Source organism: Gavialis gangeticus, unplaced genomic scaffold (genome assembly GCF_001723915.1).
Source record: "Gavialis gangeticus isolate Ggan-Ray unplaced genomic scaffold, GavGan_comp1, whole genome shotgun sequence".
Taxonomy (NCBI): Eukaryota; Metazoa; Chordata; order Crocodylia; family Gavialidae; genus Gavialis; species Gavialis gangeticus.
Genome location: NW_017729004.1, coordinates 49,189,411 through 49,209,050, shown reverse-complemented (window position 1 = coordinate 49,209,050; position 19,640 = coordinate 49,189,411). Strand labels below are relative to the sequence as shown.

Genomic DNA, 19,640 nt, shown 5'->3' with positions numbered 1-19,640 from the left:
GATTTGTTCCACCTGCTAAAAATGCTTCCTTAATATTCCAATACGAACCATCTCCTGTACAGATTCAAGATGTCCAAAAGTAAACCAAGATACATTTACTTGGGGATATCTTCATTATGGTCCAGGCTTGGCTTTAGTGGTAGAATCCAGCCCAGAAACAAACCGTCTCTGGGGGAAGGGTGGAGGAGAGAGAGGAAGTTGTAGCAAAGCACCTGGGCTACTGGAGAATTGTGCTGTGGTATCTCTCTGAAGGGTAAGTTTGTATAGATATTCATTCTTCCTAAAGAAACTCCTGGAATGATTTAACCCTGGGTGTTTCCAGGTTATCTGTCCCCCGAAGCACCACTTCCACTCAGGAAGAAACATTTTAGCATTTGTGTACTCATGGTTTCTCCTAGGAGAGCAGCAAATCTCCCAAGAGAAAGCAAATGTCTGTAAGTCAGTGAACAGGAAGACCAATGCCAATGAACAAGAAAAGGTCCGATAAAGTTGACGCATGTCCAATTCTTTTTGCTTCCCCTGAATTCTATACTGATTTGAGAGACAGAGTTAAATTATTGTTTTCTGCACTTTAGATTAAGAACTTTCTGTTGGTTATTAAGCGATGGGAACAGTAAGAAACAATCATTCAGAGACAAAGTCTCTGAAGTCCCCAGTTCAAATTCCTGCTTCCTCATAAATTCACTATGATTCTGGAACACTGGAATCTGTCTCTCCACCATTCAGTCCTCTAGCTAGAGAATGGGAATAACAGCATATCTTTTTGTCACAGTGGTGTTGAAAGGTAAAATACAGTAAAGATCATGAACTGGTCACATTCCTTGTGAGAAGGGGTCATGCAGGTACTTACGAACTCCACCCCGTATGGAAACAGCAGCTGATTCAGACTAATAGTCTTGTGTTAAAACTAGAAAAAAATCTCTAAACTGTCATTGTTTATGCCCACAAGGAAATGCATGACATGGGGACAAACAGAACTAATATCTCCTTGTTCCCAGTTATGTGCTTTAGCAACACTATTCTAGTCTATATACGGCACAAGTGTTAAGTGATATTAAAAGCTACAGCACCTTGCATTCACAGCAGGCTAAGTGCAAAAGCAAATTCCTTGGGGGGAGGGGGCAGAGGGAAACAAGAGTGAAGCCTGAGAATGGCAGTTATAAAAGTTAATAGAAGATTGCTGAAAGATAAGCAGAATGAACAAGTGATGAAACATGACAGGAGAAAATGTAAAAAGCTGCAAACAGAATGAACATCTATAAAATATCAAGCCTACGCTAAGACAAATTTAAAGCATCTGAGAGAACAGGCTATGGACAACTAAGGTCAGACTAATAAAGCTTTCAATAGATGTTAACTCAAAAGAATTTGGATGAGTTCCTTGAAGAAATACTGACAGGCAATCTGCAGTCAAGAGTCACTAATAACAGCAGAACAACTGAGTTAGAATGATACAAGCAACTCCTTGTGGGCAGACTGAGCTACTTACTGCATTTTAACTTAAGTCTGAAATGTAGTGATGCAGCAACCCAAGGTGGGTGATCCTTTATTCTGCATCTGAGAGAACACCGTCTCCTGACTGAAGCTCTTGTAGCACTCTAGCAACAGCAGGCAGGAATGTTTAAAGTTAGTTTTGAAAAATGAATACACAACACATGGAGGTGATTCCCCAGAACACTTGAGTGGTACAGAATGGATCGTCAACCTCTTTTCAGGGAAAGGAGACAGAGCACAGGGGAACTGGAAGTTTAAGTAAGACACTTTTCCTATGTTGAGCTTTTACTGTTTTGTGAGCAAAGATTGTTCCCACATGAATCATCTCTGAGTAGGGATGAGGAAAAGTCACCTGGGTCCAGTTAATGTTTCTGTAAGTCTCCATATGCCCCAAACTAATTAATAAAATCATGCTTTAGAAACAAGGTTTGGTAGTTATCAATTCTTATTTAGACATCTGAGGTCAGCTTTCTCCCTCCAAATGCCTTCAATTTGGGAGTTCTTTGCTTTGAAGCTTTAGGTTGATTTAGTACATCAGTTAATTCACTACTATTAGTGAACTAGGTGAGGGAAAAATAGGTTTAAGCACCAAAATTTTCAGTGGCACTCAATTCTCTTCTGTATTGAAAGTAGAAAGATAAGCATCTGTTAGAGCCACTTGGCAGGATTTAAGAGTTCTCAGTTAATCAGATACCCAGACACTGCAAGATACCTGGACACTGAAGCACACTGAACATCCATGTTTATCCAGATAGAATTGTCAATACACCAGCAATTCTTAATAGTTCCTGTTTTGTCCTGTAGTCATCTCAGCTGGAAATAGATGACTTGGGTACTACTGCCTTAACCAAGGATGACAGTATATACTGGAACTAGGTCTCCTCCTTGCAATTCCTTTTGTGAGCAGTGAAAGGTTTGCTTTGACAATGGTGGAGCTTGATGAGCTGGTGATAAAACTGCCACTGGGGAGTAGCTGACAAGGGAACTTAGCCTTTATTTGGAAAACCAAATGCTGGTCTTTCTTGCATAATGTTACCCCATGGTAATATTAATTGGGTCCTGTGCAAAAGGGGAGGGTGCCCAGGAGCGCTTCATTTAGTGCTCTGTCTCCCAGAAGCAAACAGGCCAATATATCTATCTTGACTCCAATGTCCAAACTGGTAAAGTTACATTTTGTCCTCAAAAACTCAGTAGCAAAGCATAGCAGTTAGCATGTTCTCTGGGTACTCTGAGCACACTCTAGCTGGTACTAAGGTCATACTTTCTACTAATGTCAAGACTCCAATGGTATTGCAGGAGAGCAGCAGGGAATCTGAACTAAGAGAAACCACCCTTCTGAGGCAATTTCACTTTTCAGTACCAAATATTTCTGCTGAAAGATAGTAAACACAAGGTATCACTAACCAGGACTCTGGTAACAGTTCATGTATATTGAACAACATATAAACGTAAATCACAGTACCAATGCCTGAATGGGTGCTGGCAGTACCCTTCTGGCCCTTAAGTTACCCTTCAGTCTAAAACCTGAGTATTTATGGCTCTTAAAAGTACTCAGTGAAGTAGAATCTGCCTTTCCTTTCTATGAAAGCAGTACTCTTTGCTTTCTACCAATTCAAATGCCTTTTTAGTAAAAAAAGAACCTTCATCCAATAGGTAGAGGCAAGAAAGAACCCTGAATTCTTAAGTTTCCACCCCACTGTCCCAGGATCTGAGGACTGCATACATCTATTCAAAAGACTGAATAGATGTTGCTAGCCAATTGTTAAGATGTTCTGGTTCTCCTGAAAGATATTTACAGCTGACATCTCACTATAAGGTGTCTTTCCTAGCTGCAGTAAGTATCTTTTGTATCTATGTTTAAAGGCATTACAATTCATAAAAAAAAGTATAGTTTGAGTTTTGAAGAGTTGAGCTCAGAAATTATGACCATACACAGGACTGAAAGTACCTCAACAGACCAAGTAAAAGTAATTTCTTCCCAAAAATGATGTAAAGAAACACTAATCACTAAGGCCCCTGCTACACATGCAGGTAAAGGTGCAATGGGATCTAATGTGCAATCCAGTCACAGCTCCTGCCATGCCACACATGTATAGCAGGAGGTTCAGTTGTGGGATTGTGCATTGGACCCCACTGTCCCTTATTGCTGATGCTGAGGAAGCCTGATCCCAAGCCCCCCCTAGCAAGCTCCCACAGCTAGAAGGCCCCCTCAGCTGAATGACTCCCAGCCCCAGGGATGCCCCACACACCCCTAGTGCTGGGGGGATTGTGGCAGCTGTGATCCAAGGGTCAGGGGTTTCATGCACCCCTGAGTCCTAGGGGTTTTATGCAAAGCATGGTGCACTTCCATGACTATAGGGATGACCCTGCTACATGTGCAAATTAAAGTTCACCAGCAACCAGCTATAAAGTTAGCACACATTTTGAAGTTTAACTTTACAGCTGGTTAGAGCTGTTTGTTGTATAAGTACTTAGCTGCACCTTAAGACCAACTACACAAGCAAACTAGTTAACTGTATGATACCAGTGTAGAGGGTGCATAAGGGCTAGATTCTCAAAGTACCTTACCTTGAGTATTGTAATTCCTACCTTCTAGGCATCCTGCCAGGGAGCAGAATCTTCAACCCTGAATATCATACCTAAGAAAGGGAGTCTTTAAAGTCCATTGGATAGGAAATGACCTAAGCAATCCCAAAAGGAAATGCAGAGAAAAGGGATGGGGTTTAAGACTCAAGGCAGCTAATCTGCACAGGAAAATGCCTGACCCCTACTCTGCCCAATACAGAGCGGAAGTTTTAACTCGGGTCTCCCACATTCCAGGTGAATGACCCAACTACTGGAGTAGGGTGTCAGTCTCTAGGCATAGAGCACATAGAAACTCCATCCCCTGCCTGGCCAATCAGTAGCACCGACATTGCTGCACTGCCTGCTCAGCAGCACCCACTCTGCTCCACAACCAGCAGCACCCATACTGCTGCACAACCAGCAGGGGCTGTGCTTCCACTGGCTGTGCTCTTGGAAGGGAACAAAGCCTGGGGAAAGAGGGTGATAGGTCCAAAGAAAACACATGGTTAAGAAGAGAAACTCAACTGAAGAGTAGGAGCCTGTTCTGAACAAGTAGACTGACCACTGCACAAAAAGTAAGATTTGCAGGAAAGAAAAATCCTGCTCAGTCTGAAACCTCAGGAGGAGCAAAATCATAAAACTGCAAGGGTATATTTCAAGATCTTGGCTATTTTATAGTTTCATAGTTTCTAGGGTCGGAAGGGACCTGGGCAGATCATCTAGTCCAACCCCCTGCCATGGCAGGAAGAGCACTGGGGTACTCTTAATTTCTCTCTCTCTAGTCCTCTTAAAATGAGTCACTGTGATTATTATAATTCTTTGCCAAACTGATAGTCCAACTATGCTGTGCCCAAAGGTATTATTAACAATTAACAAGGAATCTAGAGTACCCATGGTCTAAGCCAATCATTCTCAACCTTTTTAGATTCAAGGCAGTCCTCAGACTCAAGGTAGCAGTCAGAAAATGTCAGTTCTTATTTTTCATTCAATTTTTGACTACAGAAAAAATAATCGAGTTCTTTTCAAAGAAGAACTGCTCTAAAAGACCTCAAAAGGTTATACAGTTTTTAACATTATGAATTTCTGTTTGACATTTCTGGGTTCATCTTGCAAAACATGTCTGCACACCTAACAATGTTGACATTGTGTGGCACCTTCCAACACCCTTGAAAGGATCTCAAGACATCCTGTTTAAGAATTGTTAATCTAGGTCAGGTTGCTCAACCTCCAGCCCGTGGGCCAAATCCAGCCTGCAGAGCTGTGACACAGCCCACAGGGATCAGCACAGGTGGGAAAACTTGGCAGCAGGGAGCAGCGGAAGCTCCAAGCAGCTGGATCCACCCTCGCTTGTGCAGTGGCCAGAACAGGGTCCACCCCCCATGCATTCAGATCGAGCTGGGCTGCTCCCCTCACCTGTACTCATGTGCCTAAATCAGAGCCCAAATGCCCCACCCCACCCAAGTCCCTGCACACATCTGGATTGGGGCCACTGTCTCTGTTCCCACTCCCATGTGCATCCAGACCAGGGCCATCCTCTCCTGCCTTCACTCTATAGATCTGGATCAGGATCTGGCTGCTTCCCCCCACCCCTTACATATCCTGATCAGGGCCATTCTGCACTGCTCCCATCTGGATTAGGGCCATTCCACCTCAGTTCCTCTCCCCCCATGCACCTGGACTGGAGTCAGTCTGCCCTGCCCTTGGCAGGCAAATGAGGATCAGGCTGCACAACCCCCTGCAGTCAGACCTGACTGCTTATTTGGCCCACAGGGCAAAAAAGGGTTGGACATCACTGTTTTGGTGAAGCTCTAGGAAGAATGCATACAGAACTGGAACTGGGGGCACAAGTGTTAGACACTGATTTCTGTCCATGAGGACTAGACAGGAGTTCCCAATACACCAAGGCAGGGCATCAGATAACATGACCTAATCCTAGGCTCAGACCTCAAGACCCAGAAATAACAACGCTGAGACCCACTTGCCTTGGAAATGTGGGCGCAGTGCACTGCCCACAAGTTGGTATCTGTGCAGTAGGATACCAATTCTATAATAGATAAGAGGGACCAAATATTATGCTCTTAATATTCCCAATGAAGGTAAAGGTCACATATGACAATATTAAATTACAAATGATGTAAAAAGTTCTCCTTGGGTAGAACTGCTAAGGAAGAGTTTTTATGTTTAGTGGGAGAAAATGGAAGAAAATGGAAACCAAGACACTGCCAGTGTGTCTGACAAACGGACAGGGGAGAGAATGGAAACGAAGACACTGACAAATTCACCAAAAAAAGAGCCTGCTATTTTTAAGACAGCAGAAACAGTGTAACAGGAAACATACAATATTAATTTTCAAGATAAATCTTCGTAGAAGCTATAACCCATGGAGACCACTGTTCCTGTGTTTTCACTTTGTCCTAAGTTTCAGTTCTTGTTTCAGGATTCATACATAAGAAAGTTCTCACTGTAGGATTTCTGAGTTAGGGATAAGAAAAACTAGCAGCTTTCTTTTAATTAAAAGCCACCACTTCAAGTCTTAGCTACAGTTAAGAAACTTTATGCAGATGATACCTTTTCAGAGAGGGGAGGTAAAATTAAACTAATAAGGGAAAATGTTTTTACATCTACAGATAAAGGAATACCAAGTGTGTCTGTAGAACATTCAATATATGGTTTATAAACTGAATAAGAACTTATTTCAAACTTACCTCAAAAGTTCTGTATGTTGTAAAGTTTGCAAATGTTAAAATGCTTTCCAGCTGATTTTAAACAGTTAATATACATGCATATAAAGATATTCATTAAGGATTTTTAATTTACCTCTTCTCCAATCATTAAAATGTGCAAAAAGCACTGTTAGACAGATAGAGTTGCAATCTGCCACTATACACTGCTTTCAATCTTTCCCACAATTACAGCAATTTGAGATTGAACACATAACACCTATGGCATAGTAAACTACAAAAATCAGTGGCTGAAAAGTTTGTTTTCTTTTTAAATCTGATACTTTCAGCTTAGAAAAAACAAAGATTTCCTAAACTTACAAATATATTAATGAAACTTTTTGAACAAACATGTTTTTAAGGGAAGAGTGTTTAAAAATGGAAAGGTTTGTTTAAAAATGCTCAGTGATTTAAATTTTATATTAAAGGCAGAAGAAACTTACATTGTAGCAAGATCTGAACACTGGACTTATATGGAATTTAACTAAGTAGAGTCAAATAACAGAAACCAAAGTTATCATACCTTGGCAAAAAAGACTGTGAGGTGTGTTTCACTGCCAAGTATCCAAATAGGGAACTTTGGAGATTTCAAGTAGGAGCCAACCTTAGAGAAAAAAAATGTAAAAGCACAACAAAAACAGTTATATATTTAGTGAAACTGCCAGCCACCCTCTCTAAAAGCAATATGAAGTAATTTTGTTCTTTGACCCTCAGTAGAGCTGCTGCTAGCATTCTGGGTTAAAAGCACCACTGCTTCTACCCTTAGTAAGGCAGAAGTCCACTTGGTTGATCGATTTGACTAGGTATACAATACAAAGAATCTATATTTAAATAATCAAAATAAAGAGGAAAGAAATAAAAAACCAGACCCATCAAATATAGTTCTTGGTCTTTTTTCAAACCAAAATGAATGTCGTCATCACCTCACTTGGGAAAGGAAAACCTCTTCAATACCCCAGAGCCTAGGACATTATACCAAATGCAGTACATGAAATGTATTTATGTCTACCTCAGTCGACTGCTGCGTACCCGTTTAAATGAAGGGACATGCATAATTGATACATTGAGGTTCTGACATTTTTAGGTATTTGCAAGGATTACAAAATACGCTGACAGCATTAGGCAAGTCAAAAGGAATCAAGGAAGACAAAAACAAGTGAACAACCCCTTTTAGAAATGCTACCATAACAGTAGTGTGCATGCATAAAGATAACTAAAGAATATCAATGTCAAGGTTCCAAAGTATTACAAATGCAATAGCAAAAATTTACAACTGTCTCCTAAATGAAGCTTTCAGGACTGAGGAAACTAAGGTTCTGTACCACAAGAATCTGTAATTTTTTTGTTTTCGATTTTTAAACATGCCAGGACACCTACACACGACACTCAAAAAGCATTGTAACTGGAACAAAGAGATACTAAAAAGCACCAAAAATACCAAGTCAGTATCTGTGGCATTTTGCTTTTGTTTCTAATATAGGAAACAGTGGCAGCAACCTCAGAATTGCAAAAAGAATGTTCTAAAACACAACATCTGTCTCCTTGGGATTTAATCTTAACTAAACAAAAAAAAGTGAAGATTAATAGAAAATTAAATTGTTAATATACCACCATTTGTCAATTTCCCCTGCAGTGTTTTCTTTCTTTCTTAAAGTACTGAGGGTGACCAGAAAAGGTGATATTAGTTACTCAAACTAGTTTTACTAGTTCATTCAAAACGTTGTGAAACTGATAGTATTTCTGAGAGAAGCCAGACTTTTACATGCAACTCATTATTTTGGTCAAGGAGAAACTCCCACCAGCTAACCATAGTCACTCTTCAGTGAATGAATAGCATCACTGTATAACAATTCCTTTCAAAGTTTACTTATAACAATTTATTTAACATCATTAGAGATCCATTGTTGCATAACTTTATCCTGTTTCAGTTTGAAGCCAGAAGTATTACTGCTAAATAATATTCCTCAAGATTATACTCTTCAACACTTGAAGATATTTTCAGAAGACCACAATGCTGCAGAAGTAGAAAACATTTTAAAATTACACAAAAGAGGCAGCTTACCTTACAATATCTCAGAGATTCCATTACGGTCAAAAAGCCTACAGTTGCCTGTTTATGTATGCCAAGAAGTTCTGTTTAAAAACAAATCCCAAACATTTTAATACACAAAAAATACAAAAGCCTGGTTTCAGCCATTTTCACTTTCTTCTAAAAATTCCTTCAAAATAACATGATATCAAATAATAAGCATACAAAACCATGCTAATTTTTTAAAAAGAGTAGAAAAAAGGTTTAGGTAAGGTCAATTAGCTACAGGCTTCAATACTTTTTTTATAAAATGAATAGAACTGACTTAGTTTTAACAGAAGCCTGCTGGTTACAGCTTTGTTTCAGAAAGTTGTTAGACTGAATGATGTAAAAATTTGAAGTTTCTCCAATGCCAGGGACAGCAGACACAAGCAACCAAATATCACAATTATTTCACTGATTAAGGTCTATTTATTGACTAAGTTGTTTTCTTAAGTATCCATAGTAACAATGAAAACTGTTTTGAATATATGATACATAACCCACACAGAACTAAGACAGGGACTTCAGTAGGTTTAGACACTAAATTGAACTCTTATGGTCACATTGCTACATAAGGGCTCTATAAAGAGCAATACAGGAACCCACAGATTTCAGAATTCTTAAGAGAATACTGAACAAGCCAAATACAAGTGATATTTAAAGCAGCCAAGGTATAATACGGAATATCTGGCTTCTCTATTAGTTAGGTACTAAGGGGAATGGCACTTCAGGTAGACATTTTCTCCCTTCCAGGTACATAGCAGCCCAGAGAAACTGCTTTTATATAATGAACGTTCAAATAACCACTGAGAAAAAGATCTGACAAGGGTTACAGAACTGCCTACTTTCTTGTGACATGTAAAAAGAAGAGTTATTGCTGGATAAATTCCACACCCCCTGCCCAGCACGGCAGATTATGGTGGGTGGCTCTGGCTTCCTGCCGGAGAAGTCAGTAAGCTTTTTTCCCCAGACCTAAATACTTGTCTAAGTTCTCTCCTAACTATACAGTTGGTCCAACAAAAGATATCACTAAAAAAACCTTGCTTTTCATATAATTCATGGACCACTAAAATACTGCAACTTTGCTAACAAAACTTTTGCAACTACTGTGTGGGTATCAGACAAAAGAAGAAAAAAATCATAGACTGCAAAAAAGTGCCAATTTTCTGGGTCTGTTCTTGCTTCTGCAGAAATTCAAATAATTTTTCCAACTATTTAGTTGGTCTAATAAAAGATATCACTTTTACCCAAAGAAGCTTAAGTTGAAGCAGTTCACCTAACATTAGAATGCTGTCACCTAGTGTCAATAAGACATAATGCAGAAGTTCTCACAGAATTGTACTTAACATGGTACAGCATTGTATACTATATTGGGGCTTCTTTCAGGTGAAACTGCCACCTTCCAGACTGATGCACATGACCCAATTAAATTAAACCAGTAAGATCTTCTACAGTCCACCAAAATGCTTCATGAAGAAAATAAAGATGAGTTTCAAAGACAGGACTCAAAATAAATTGGGTACCACAAATAGAAAAACATGTTCTAGATATGGAGAGGTATAGGAATAAGAGAGAATACCAAGACCAGGTAAAGGAAAAAGTATATGTGGTCAGAGTGAAACACATTCAGAGATAATTTCCTGAATAAATTATATTGACTAGGAATTTGTAGGAAAAGAGTTACCTAGTATCTCGCACTTCTGTAATTTCATGAGTTAAGAGTATTTTATACTACCTGCAAAAGTTTTGAATGCCTACATATTATAATTCAATACCTTTTTAGTAACTAAGCAAAAATACAAGTTTGCTTAAAATATTAATTTCTAATGTTATGACACACCAGGGAAAACCTATCCTAACTGAAATTAAAAGGCAACACATGAACAAGTCATAACTTTATCAGGAATTAGTATCATATATTTGTTCAATTTTATAAATACTGAAGTTTCAAATACACCTTTACCAATAAGTGGGTCTGAATAAAATTGCTTTAGGGTTTGAAATACTTCAAGGAATTGAAAAGATGATGATAAAAAAGCAAGAGACAGGGAGGCAACCAAAGGAGACCAAAAAAGAAGTCAACAAAAACAGCCAGAATGAGCGGAAAAGAAAAAGCAGTGGTGTTGCCAATGCAGCAACTGCAGTTTCATTACCGAAAACAGGGGAACTTTAGAATCTAATGTAACTGATCAAAATATGCCCTCTGTACAATTGTAAGGCACAACCCACCCCAACCAATTTGGATAGTCTGGGGCCAGAACTCCATTTACTATCCCCCACACACAACTGAAATGATTTTTTAAAGTTATGCTAAGTTGTGCATCAATATTAGCTGCCTAATCCTCACAAAACTCTTCGAGGTTTATGTTTAGGTATTATTTCTATTTGATGAACACACTGAACTAAAGGACAGTATAGTAGCTTCTCATCTACAGAACTAGATAACACGTGTACCGATACAAGTTTCTAGCATACAACTGCTATACCACATACAATTAGGTTAAAATATGAACTAGAATTTACTTACTCATTCCTGAGCACTCTCTGTCTCCATCCCACACATTAGACACAGCATGTCCCGTCAGCAAGAGATTAATTAAGCTTTGGCTATGCAATGGAAATAAAGACCCTATGAAAATTTAACATGCAATATAATTCTGACAATTTACTTACTCTTTAACAAAACAAAGAAAAATTACTCATATCTTAGTAAGTATTTACTATACTATTTTTTCACTGCTTATTTTTGTTATTGCTGAGATAATCTACACTTATCTACCAGCACATTTAAATGCAGTACTGCTAACTTCTCTCATAAAAATTTATATGCTTTTGTTGTTCAGTATTAAGAAGATATTTTCTTAAAACCAAAAGGCTGCACAGTGGAGCTACCAAGAACTCAGACAAAAATTATATTGCAATTAAGTTGCTTTTATTAACTGTAGAATGACAACTGAATTCTCTTCATCCTTTGCAAACTGGCCAACTTTATAAAAGAATAACAACTTAGAGAAACACTGGAAAGTATTAGTCTATTACTGTACAGCAAAAAACATTATTAATGAATTATTCTGGTAAAAATGTAAGTGGTAGCAAGCATAAAATCATTATTGCCAACTTACCTTCCATGGCCATAAACAGGATCTATTAATGGCTCTGTTGAGTCTTCAATTTCATTTTTTATGTTTTCAATACCCTAGAGATAAAGTAGAAACTACTCACTGGAATATTTATAAAATGTTTTTTTTTTTCATTAAAGAAAGAATACACATTTAAAACTAGGAGATATCATATAAAGTAACAATCAGACAAGACATAACAGAGGCTTCCTATACAGTCTGGCTGCAATGTAATGCTTTTACCATACAGAGACCTGAAACTGTGACTTAAACTATGTCCTTCATCCTTGGGATAGTAAACGTTACAAACCTGCGAGGCAATGCGTGTCAATAATGTATAATCCTGCCACAAAAAAATTAGCATGTACTGGTCCTAAAATGAAGAGCAGTCTTCAAACCTTCCTCTGGTAGAAGGATGCAAAATAGTAAGATGGAAGGGTCTGTTGAGTAGGGAAGGAAAGGGAATGGCAACCAATGGATCTCATTTTGATTATATAAGAGCACACCAGCAACTGAAAAACAAACTAGAAAACATATAAACAGGTCTGCTTTTACTTTATTCCAATTACTTTACAAAAGTTTTACTTGTTTGTTTAGCACTACAGAACACGCATCTGTGGGACAGCAAAAAAGGATGCTATTCCTGTCTGTGCAGCATCACAGTGTTAAGTGTACAAGGCCCGTTCTTGCCTCACCAACATCCATGCAATCCCAAAGACACCAGATGGAGCAGAAGACAGAAATAATGGACACAAAGGGTCTATTTACACCAGTGGTTCTCAGCCTTCATCACGTAAAAGGAACCTCTCAAAAATGCTAACTTAGGTTTCACTTTTTTTTTTTTGATTAAAGAAAAATAATAGAGCAATTTTCTGTTCGAAGAACTCAAGCCACAGCAGGTCAGGATATTTTTAACACTATGAATTCCTATTTGGAAGATTTATCTTGTGAATGAAGTTTGCACACCTAACAATGCCAACATTGTACAGCACCGTGAAGCATATCTGAAAGGACCTCAAGGCACTGCAAGGTGCTGAATCACTCTGATTAAGAATCACTGATCTACACATCTATAGTTTCTGTGGAGGGAACCTCCCACCCTGCACATGTTCCTTTTACACATGTTGAACCTGAAAATGTTCTAGGGGTGCACTTCTGGGTTTAGTGTCTGTAAGTGAAAGCACCTGGAGGACATGTTTAAAAATATCCATCCCTGAGAGCACTAGGGACATAGTGTAGACCTACCTAAGAGGGATCACATGCTGAGAACTAATGAAGAACAACTTACACACTTATGCTGCTGGGATACTGAAAGCCCCATGGGCCATTTCATAGGGATGGTAACAGACAACTACAACTCTAATAAAATAAGCAATCAGCAGGTGCTCTGCAAGAAGATCTTCTGAGCAATTTTCTTTTTTCCATGGATTTCACTTACCAGGTAAAAAAAAACCAAACAACACCCCCCCCACAAATGAAACCCAAGTTTCTGATTTCTAGGCTGAATATGATCTTAATCAGACAGAGTTGGAAGACACCAAACACAGATAAGTTGTTTTAAATGCAAGAATACGGGCCACCCCTTTTCTACACCACTACAAAATACCAGACAGCATTCAGAACATAAAATTAATTTTAAAGTTATATTTACAAGTTTTTGGGCTGGATGCCCCCTCGCAGCATTAATAATTTGGCCATTCTAACCATAAATTTAGAACAAAGTCTGAGTTTGCTGCTGACCTCCAAGCAAAGAAAAAAGGGAACAATCAAATATTTTCTTTTCAAAAACAAACCTTGGTCAATATCACAGAATACAGAAACAGCAATACTCCAAATCTGTTTGTCCACATTGAATACTGATCCCAAACTGCATCCTTGAGTTCTGGAAAGCTTCTGAACGCTTGCTTGCTAAAAACAGAAAATGGGAGAATTAATTTAGATGAAGCATTAGAACAGTGTCAACAGAAACAAAAACAATGTTTGGACTAAATATGAAATTATGTAAATAAAGGAGAGTAAAGTTGCCATTACTGTAAAGATCAAAATGTAGTAATTTCTGCAGTTAACATACACATCACAAACCATTTGTATTTACCTATTTACCAGAGAGAGCAGATGATTTTAGAGAAGTTTGTAGCAATTCACACAATATTTTTCTATTGATATGCAAGTATGACTTTAGATTGTGTATTCTATCTTTTGCAGATGGCATAAAATTGTGAATTAGTACTAAATGAAGAGATTAATAGTTATTAACCATCTTTTAAATTGCAATGAACTGAGTAGGTCTATCTGCAGAGTGGTATTTGTTATTACATGTTAAACTGAGTGTTAGTCAAGCTAAGTGAGGGGGGCAGGTTTTACTTTTAGAAAAATGTTCATCGACCTATGAAATTACTTTCCTCAATAAATGATAAAGATGGCCCCATCAGAAGCCACTTTATTCAATGGCAGACTAGTCTTTGAAATGCAGCCTCAGACAAATCATTACTGAAGCCTTTAAAAAGGCGGCTATTAAAATCACATTGAGAATATGATCATCATAGATGTTGGCTGCACAAAGCCTTAACAGAAAGCAATATGTGCAACAGAATTTATAAGTAAAAAACAGGCAGAAAACTGGTGTGAACAATTAGATAACTGCCCTCGATGATGATAGGTATACTCAAACAGGCAGCTAGACCTTAAGTGAAAAACAGGGGTGAGGAGGGAGAGAGGAAGAGCTCTCGTTGAATGCAGCACAGTGAGCTGCTTGCTTTGTTTGGGGACAGCATGCAGCCGGGGCCAGATTGCTGTTCTGGAATATGTAAGCACTGATCTTATTTTCTGTAACTGGAGCTTTGCGTACCTTACTCGTTTAGTGTACAGCAAGTATAAAACTAGGCATATTAAGCAAGCCATTTCTTTATGTTCCACATATTTTTTTTTAATACAACCTTTTTCTGAATAACTTTGTATAGTTATAGTACAAATTTATTTTTGCATGAGGAAAAGGTTACCGAGGTTATTAAGGACAAAACATACCTTGTAATCTCAGAAAAGAAGCACAGGAGACAAAAATTTCTGAAACCTACCCTGCCCCTCTGCTCGGTTCAAAAGGCATAGAAAAGGTATGTATTCCCAGTGAAGTGGGCTGCATGAAACTGACAAGGATAAATATCAAAGGCCATAGTGCAAGACCAGGGAAGGGACAAGAGCTGGTAGCAGAGTTAGGCAACAGAAGTCAGAGCTTCTCACAATTCCTTCCTCCATCATGTAAATGGCTTAAAAAAATTATGGACCAAGACCATTTTCTTACTTATCCCTGTAGGGAGGGTGATAAGCTAAAGGTCATTTGAGTTTTAATTAGAAATTTGCATTTTAGCAAAAATATTCTTGAGCTTCTACCAGTGTTCTCAGTTTGCTCCTTATACTCTTGTACAAAAATAAAATATAAACTATGTGTTTTGAAAACAAAATGATCATTCTCCAAGACAAATCTAATGGCATGTAATCTTACGAAGGATTTGTACAAAAACAAGAATGAACAGTGCTAAAGCTAAAAAAGAGAGCATCAGGGATATCTGTTAAGGTGAAATTTCTCAAAATACTTCTGCCCTATGTTACAGACAGATAGCCTGTGCTACAAACTGCTTCTGGAATTTCAAATCAAACAAGCATTTCAGCCAGAATAATTTTTAAAGAATTTATCAAATCAAGTTTAGAAGTTTAGTTTCTTTTAAAGCCTTGTAACTACCTTGTCTAAAATATCTGAATCTTACATTTTGCCCTTGACTACAGTAAGTTCTTTCACAGGTAGATTTCACAGATATTAGGGCTGGAAGGAACCACGCATGATCATCCCCTCCAGCCCTAATGTCTATTAAATCTACCTGTGAAAGATCTTAAAGTAGTCAAGAGCAAAATGCAAGAGTCAAATATTTTAGACAAGGAATCTGTAATGTTTTGGTCCTAGTAAAAAAAAAAAAAAAAAAAAAAAAAAAAAAAAAAAAAAAAAAAGGGGGGGGGCAGAGGGAGGAAGAGAAACAAAGTACTGTTTCCCTTTCAAAGGTAAAAAAATACAGTGCACAGATGAAGATTGTTCAAACAGTATTAAATTCAGTTTGACCTCATTTGTATGTCATATAAAAAACCCTTGCCATTCAACATGGAGATTCTGAATATTAGTGTGACAATTAGTGTATTTTAAATGTTCCAACATGTTACTTACTGAATTAATGCATGAAATCGCTCAAAGCCAAGCTCTTCGACAGCCAAGGCAGCTATACACAAGAGACACTTTTCAGCACTACACATGGCAAAAAATGACACAAGATACACACAGCAAGCTAGTATACTTTCAAGCTTCAATTATTTTTAAATTTTATTTCCCCTCTTTTTGAAATCTAAATTTTGGTTTCAATTTTGTAAGTGACTGGTACAATCTACTTCAAGGCAACAATAAGGGTCTTCAGCTTACAAAATCAAGGAATATACCAATATTTGGATTAAATGACAGTATCTTTTTAAGAGTACAGAGCCACTGGAGTTTGCAGCCTTTAAAATATTTGGAAAAAAAAGTAAATTGTTAAATTTGTGTAAGTTGATTGTTACAAACTCCATGAGCATAAGCATAAGCATACCAGAAACAATTTTGCAAGTCAACTAGAAGTACTATTTCTAGAGAAAAGCAAGCATGATTATTTGAATCATTTTAGAGAGCAGTGGCAATGTAACAAAGCTGTATTTTTCTTTCTTTTTTCCCTTCTTCATTGCAAAAACTCTTAACTAGAATAGTTCCAGACATCCTTGTCTCTTCCTTAAACAAACTTTTCATAACTCTTAAATTAAGTCTGCTTAGCCACCCCTGTTATATCTAGAGCTAGAAAAAAATACAGCACATAGTGTCTTCCCAGGTTCAATTCAGACTTTATATTTTTGTTCCCTCACACGTGTTTTTGGAAGGGAGAGATAAAATGTACTTCTAACTTAAAAAAATACAAGTGCCAAGTACTTAAGTATTTGACACCTTAGATATTTTACATGCTTACAAGATAGACTCAAAAAAAGGATACACTTTAGTAGCTTTTTCTCCACTAATACTCTAAAATACTTTCTCATTATTCCTATATAACAGATTAACCAGATGCCATCATTTAAGGTTAAGGCATATACTTCTCAGAGATACTTTTTCCATCTACTTAAATAGATGGTCAAGGCCTGTATCAGTCACATGTATATGTCATAAGTAATACAGTATAGAGTATGATTCAGTATGGAGAGCTGAATTTCAAAATTTCAGTAGAATAGTTAATTGTACACTAGGGTTGTATTGTGAAAGGTCAGCTTAGTTTGCCTACCTCCAAAACACTCGGTTGCTCCCTAAAATGGAGTGACTCTTGCAATTTACATAAGATTAAGAAATACGGGCGATTTAGAGAGAGGAAGTTTCTGCTCGGCACTGCCACTTATGTATTTAAGGCGGTGTTTAAGAAGTAAACTTAGCTATTACAATTCCTTACTTATGACAAGTCTTAATATGCACGTATGCATGTACGGTTGTCCTTCCATCCATCTGTACAAACAGACATATGTAGCCACACATTTTGAAAAAACTAGGAAACTAAATATTTGAACTACAGCAGAAGATACTACAAGTATGGCCAAGACTTTTCCTGTTGGAACCTGAAAATCATTCCTGGACTGACCAAGGAGCCTCAATTTATGGAGCTTTGTTAAATACAGTCCTATGGAATTTTCAGATAAGGAAGTTCAGAACTACTTGATGTAAGATGTCATAAATCTTTTGCTCTACCCAATGGACGAGCTAATAGAAATGTTACTCTTGGTGCTTTAAGTTAAGCTACTTGAATCAACTCAATAAAACAGCTGAAGAGAGAATATTATTTTGAAAATGGGAAAACACCATCTAATCGTCCTCGATGAATGGCTGAAAAGCTTATACTCGCTTGGGAAAGAAACCATGCTTGGAAAACACCTGTGCAAAGTATTTTAAAAGAAGAACAAACAGGACACCTAAATGGGAACTAATGTAACTTAAAAGAAGTAGTTAGAACCGCTACATTAGCTTAAAAGAATATTTAGATATCCATGAATAAAAAGGAAAATGTTAGAGGGAATAAATATATAAAGCAACCTTTGAACCTGAGAGCTTTTACTATTACAATAAAGTGCATGGCCAACAAGTCATGGGTGTACATCACAAAAGCAGATGAAACAAATGTAATTACATTCAGTGCGTGTGTGTGTGCACGCAAGCATAAATTCTTCTGATATTCATGGGGTGCTACAGTAGCCAATTTCACTTTGTTACTACCGAACAGAGTGAAAGAGCAGAACAGGGAACAGTTACACAACAGACTGGGGAAAGGGGAAAAAAAAGAGATAGCCCAGAAAAAGGGGAGAGAATATTTCCTGAAGACAAAAAACAGAAGAGAATGGATGAAACAAGAGCTGTATAAAAACGGGTGGGCAGAGAAAATCTACATTAAATATTTTCTATACTGCCATATCAAGAGTTATATTTGAAAGTTTTAATAGTACACTAGATACTGAAATGTATACAACACTTATATTTCACTTTTTAGTAGAGCTGACTAACAATTAAAAAATTCATTGTAATCAACTGTGAGATTAAAAGCTGCAATTAATCACAATTTGAATCGCACAGTTAAACAATAATCATAACCACCCTCCCCAACAGCCTGTGTGCCTTGCAACTCCTCCCTGCCACCACCAACAGCGCACAGCCCTCGCCCCTGCCCACCCCACCCGCCTGCTGCAGACTCACTTGCCCACAATCAGCAGTGGCAGCAGCCGTGCAGAAGCTGGTGCTCAGCACGGATGAAAAGCAGCCCCTTCCCCTCACTGCTGCCGGGCCCTTCTTGCAGCAGCCACCTGGAGCCCATGCCTGGGTTGCCCGGTGGCTCCTCTGCACTGCCACCACAACCCTGCTGGGTGGCCTGGAGGCAGCAGTAACAGCAGCAGAGAAGAGCCACAGCACAGCCTGGGCGCAGGCTCTGGACAGCTGCAGCAACAAGGGCCCAGCAGCGGTGAGGGGCTGCTTTCTCCTGTGCCGAACAGCAGCTTCTACCCAGCTGCTGCCACTGCTTAGCATGGGCAGGTGCATCTGAAGCAGGTGCAAGGTGGGCTGGAGTCAGGGCTGTGCACGCAGGTTCTGGCTGTTCCACTCCATTGGTCAAAACAATGTGTGTGATTAAAGAAGTTAACACATTAATTTGCTTTTGTGTTAACTGCATAAGTTAACTGCGATTAACTGGCAGCCCTACCTTTTAGATTTCTTAAAAACATCAACCTGCCAAACTGACTACTATTTGTAAAATCTGCAACATCAAGAAGTCTTACATTGGCAACCTTTATTTTTTTTATTTGATCATGGCAGCAGAACCAAAAAATAGTTACAGTTTAGGTATTAACCTTTGCAATGGTAGAACTCTGCACTGCCATCAATCCCTATATACCCTCTCTTAGTTCTTGGCAAACCAGGAAGAATCTGAAGTCCCCCATAACTAGGATGAAAGGAAGAAGTGAGAAGGTAAAAAAAAACTGATTGAGTGAAATATAATGCACCAGCCAAAACTGAAATAGTGTTCAAATTCCATAGTCCCTGTACAATTTAACACATACAGCAGAAAATTTAAAAAAAGGGGG

General features: G+C 38.2%; 1 protein-coding gene across 3 annotated transcripts in view; it reads right to left on the bottom strand.

Annotated features, from left to right (window-relative positions):
- The window catches only part of FAM188A (family with sequence similarity 188 member A), a 71,001-nt gene that overhangs the window by 36,752 nt on the left and 14,609 nt on the right, over positions 1-19,640 (bottom strand). For 2 of the 3 annotated variants that reach the window (XM_019508350.1, XM_019508349.1), the window contains 6 exons: positions 16,180-16,231; positions 13,763-13,877; positions 11,973-12,046; positions 11,378-11,457; positions 8,842-8,912; positions 7,303-7,383 (listed from right to left, as the gene is read on the bottom strand). In XM_019508350.1, coding sequence (XP_019363895.1) covers positions 7,303-7,383; positions 8,842-8,912; positions 11,378-11,457; positions 11,973-12,046; positions 13,763-13,877; positions 16,180-16,231 — 473 coding nt within the window. The remainder of the gene's footprint in view (positions 1-7,302; positions 7,384-8,841; positions 8,913-11,377; positions 11,458-11,972; positions 12,047-13,762; positions 13,878-16,179; positions 16,232-19,640) is intronic. The other variant, XM_019508351.1, reaches the window with a different exon arrangement.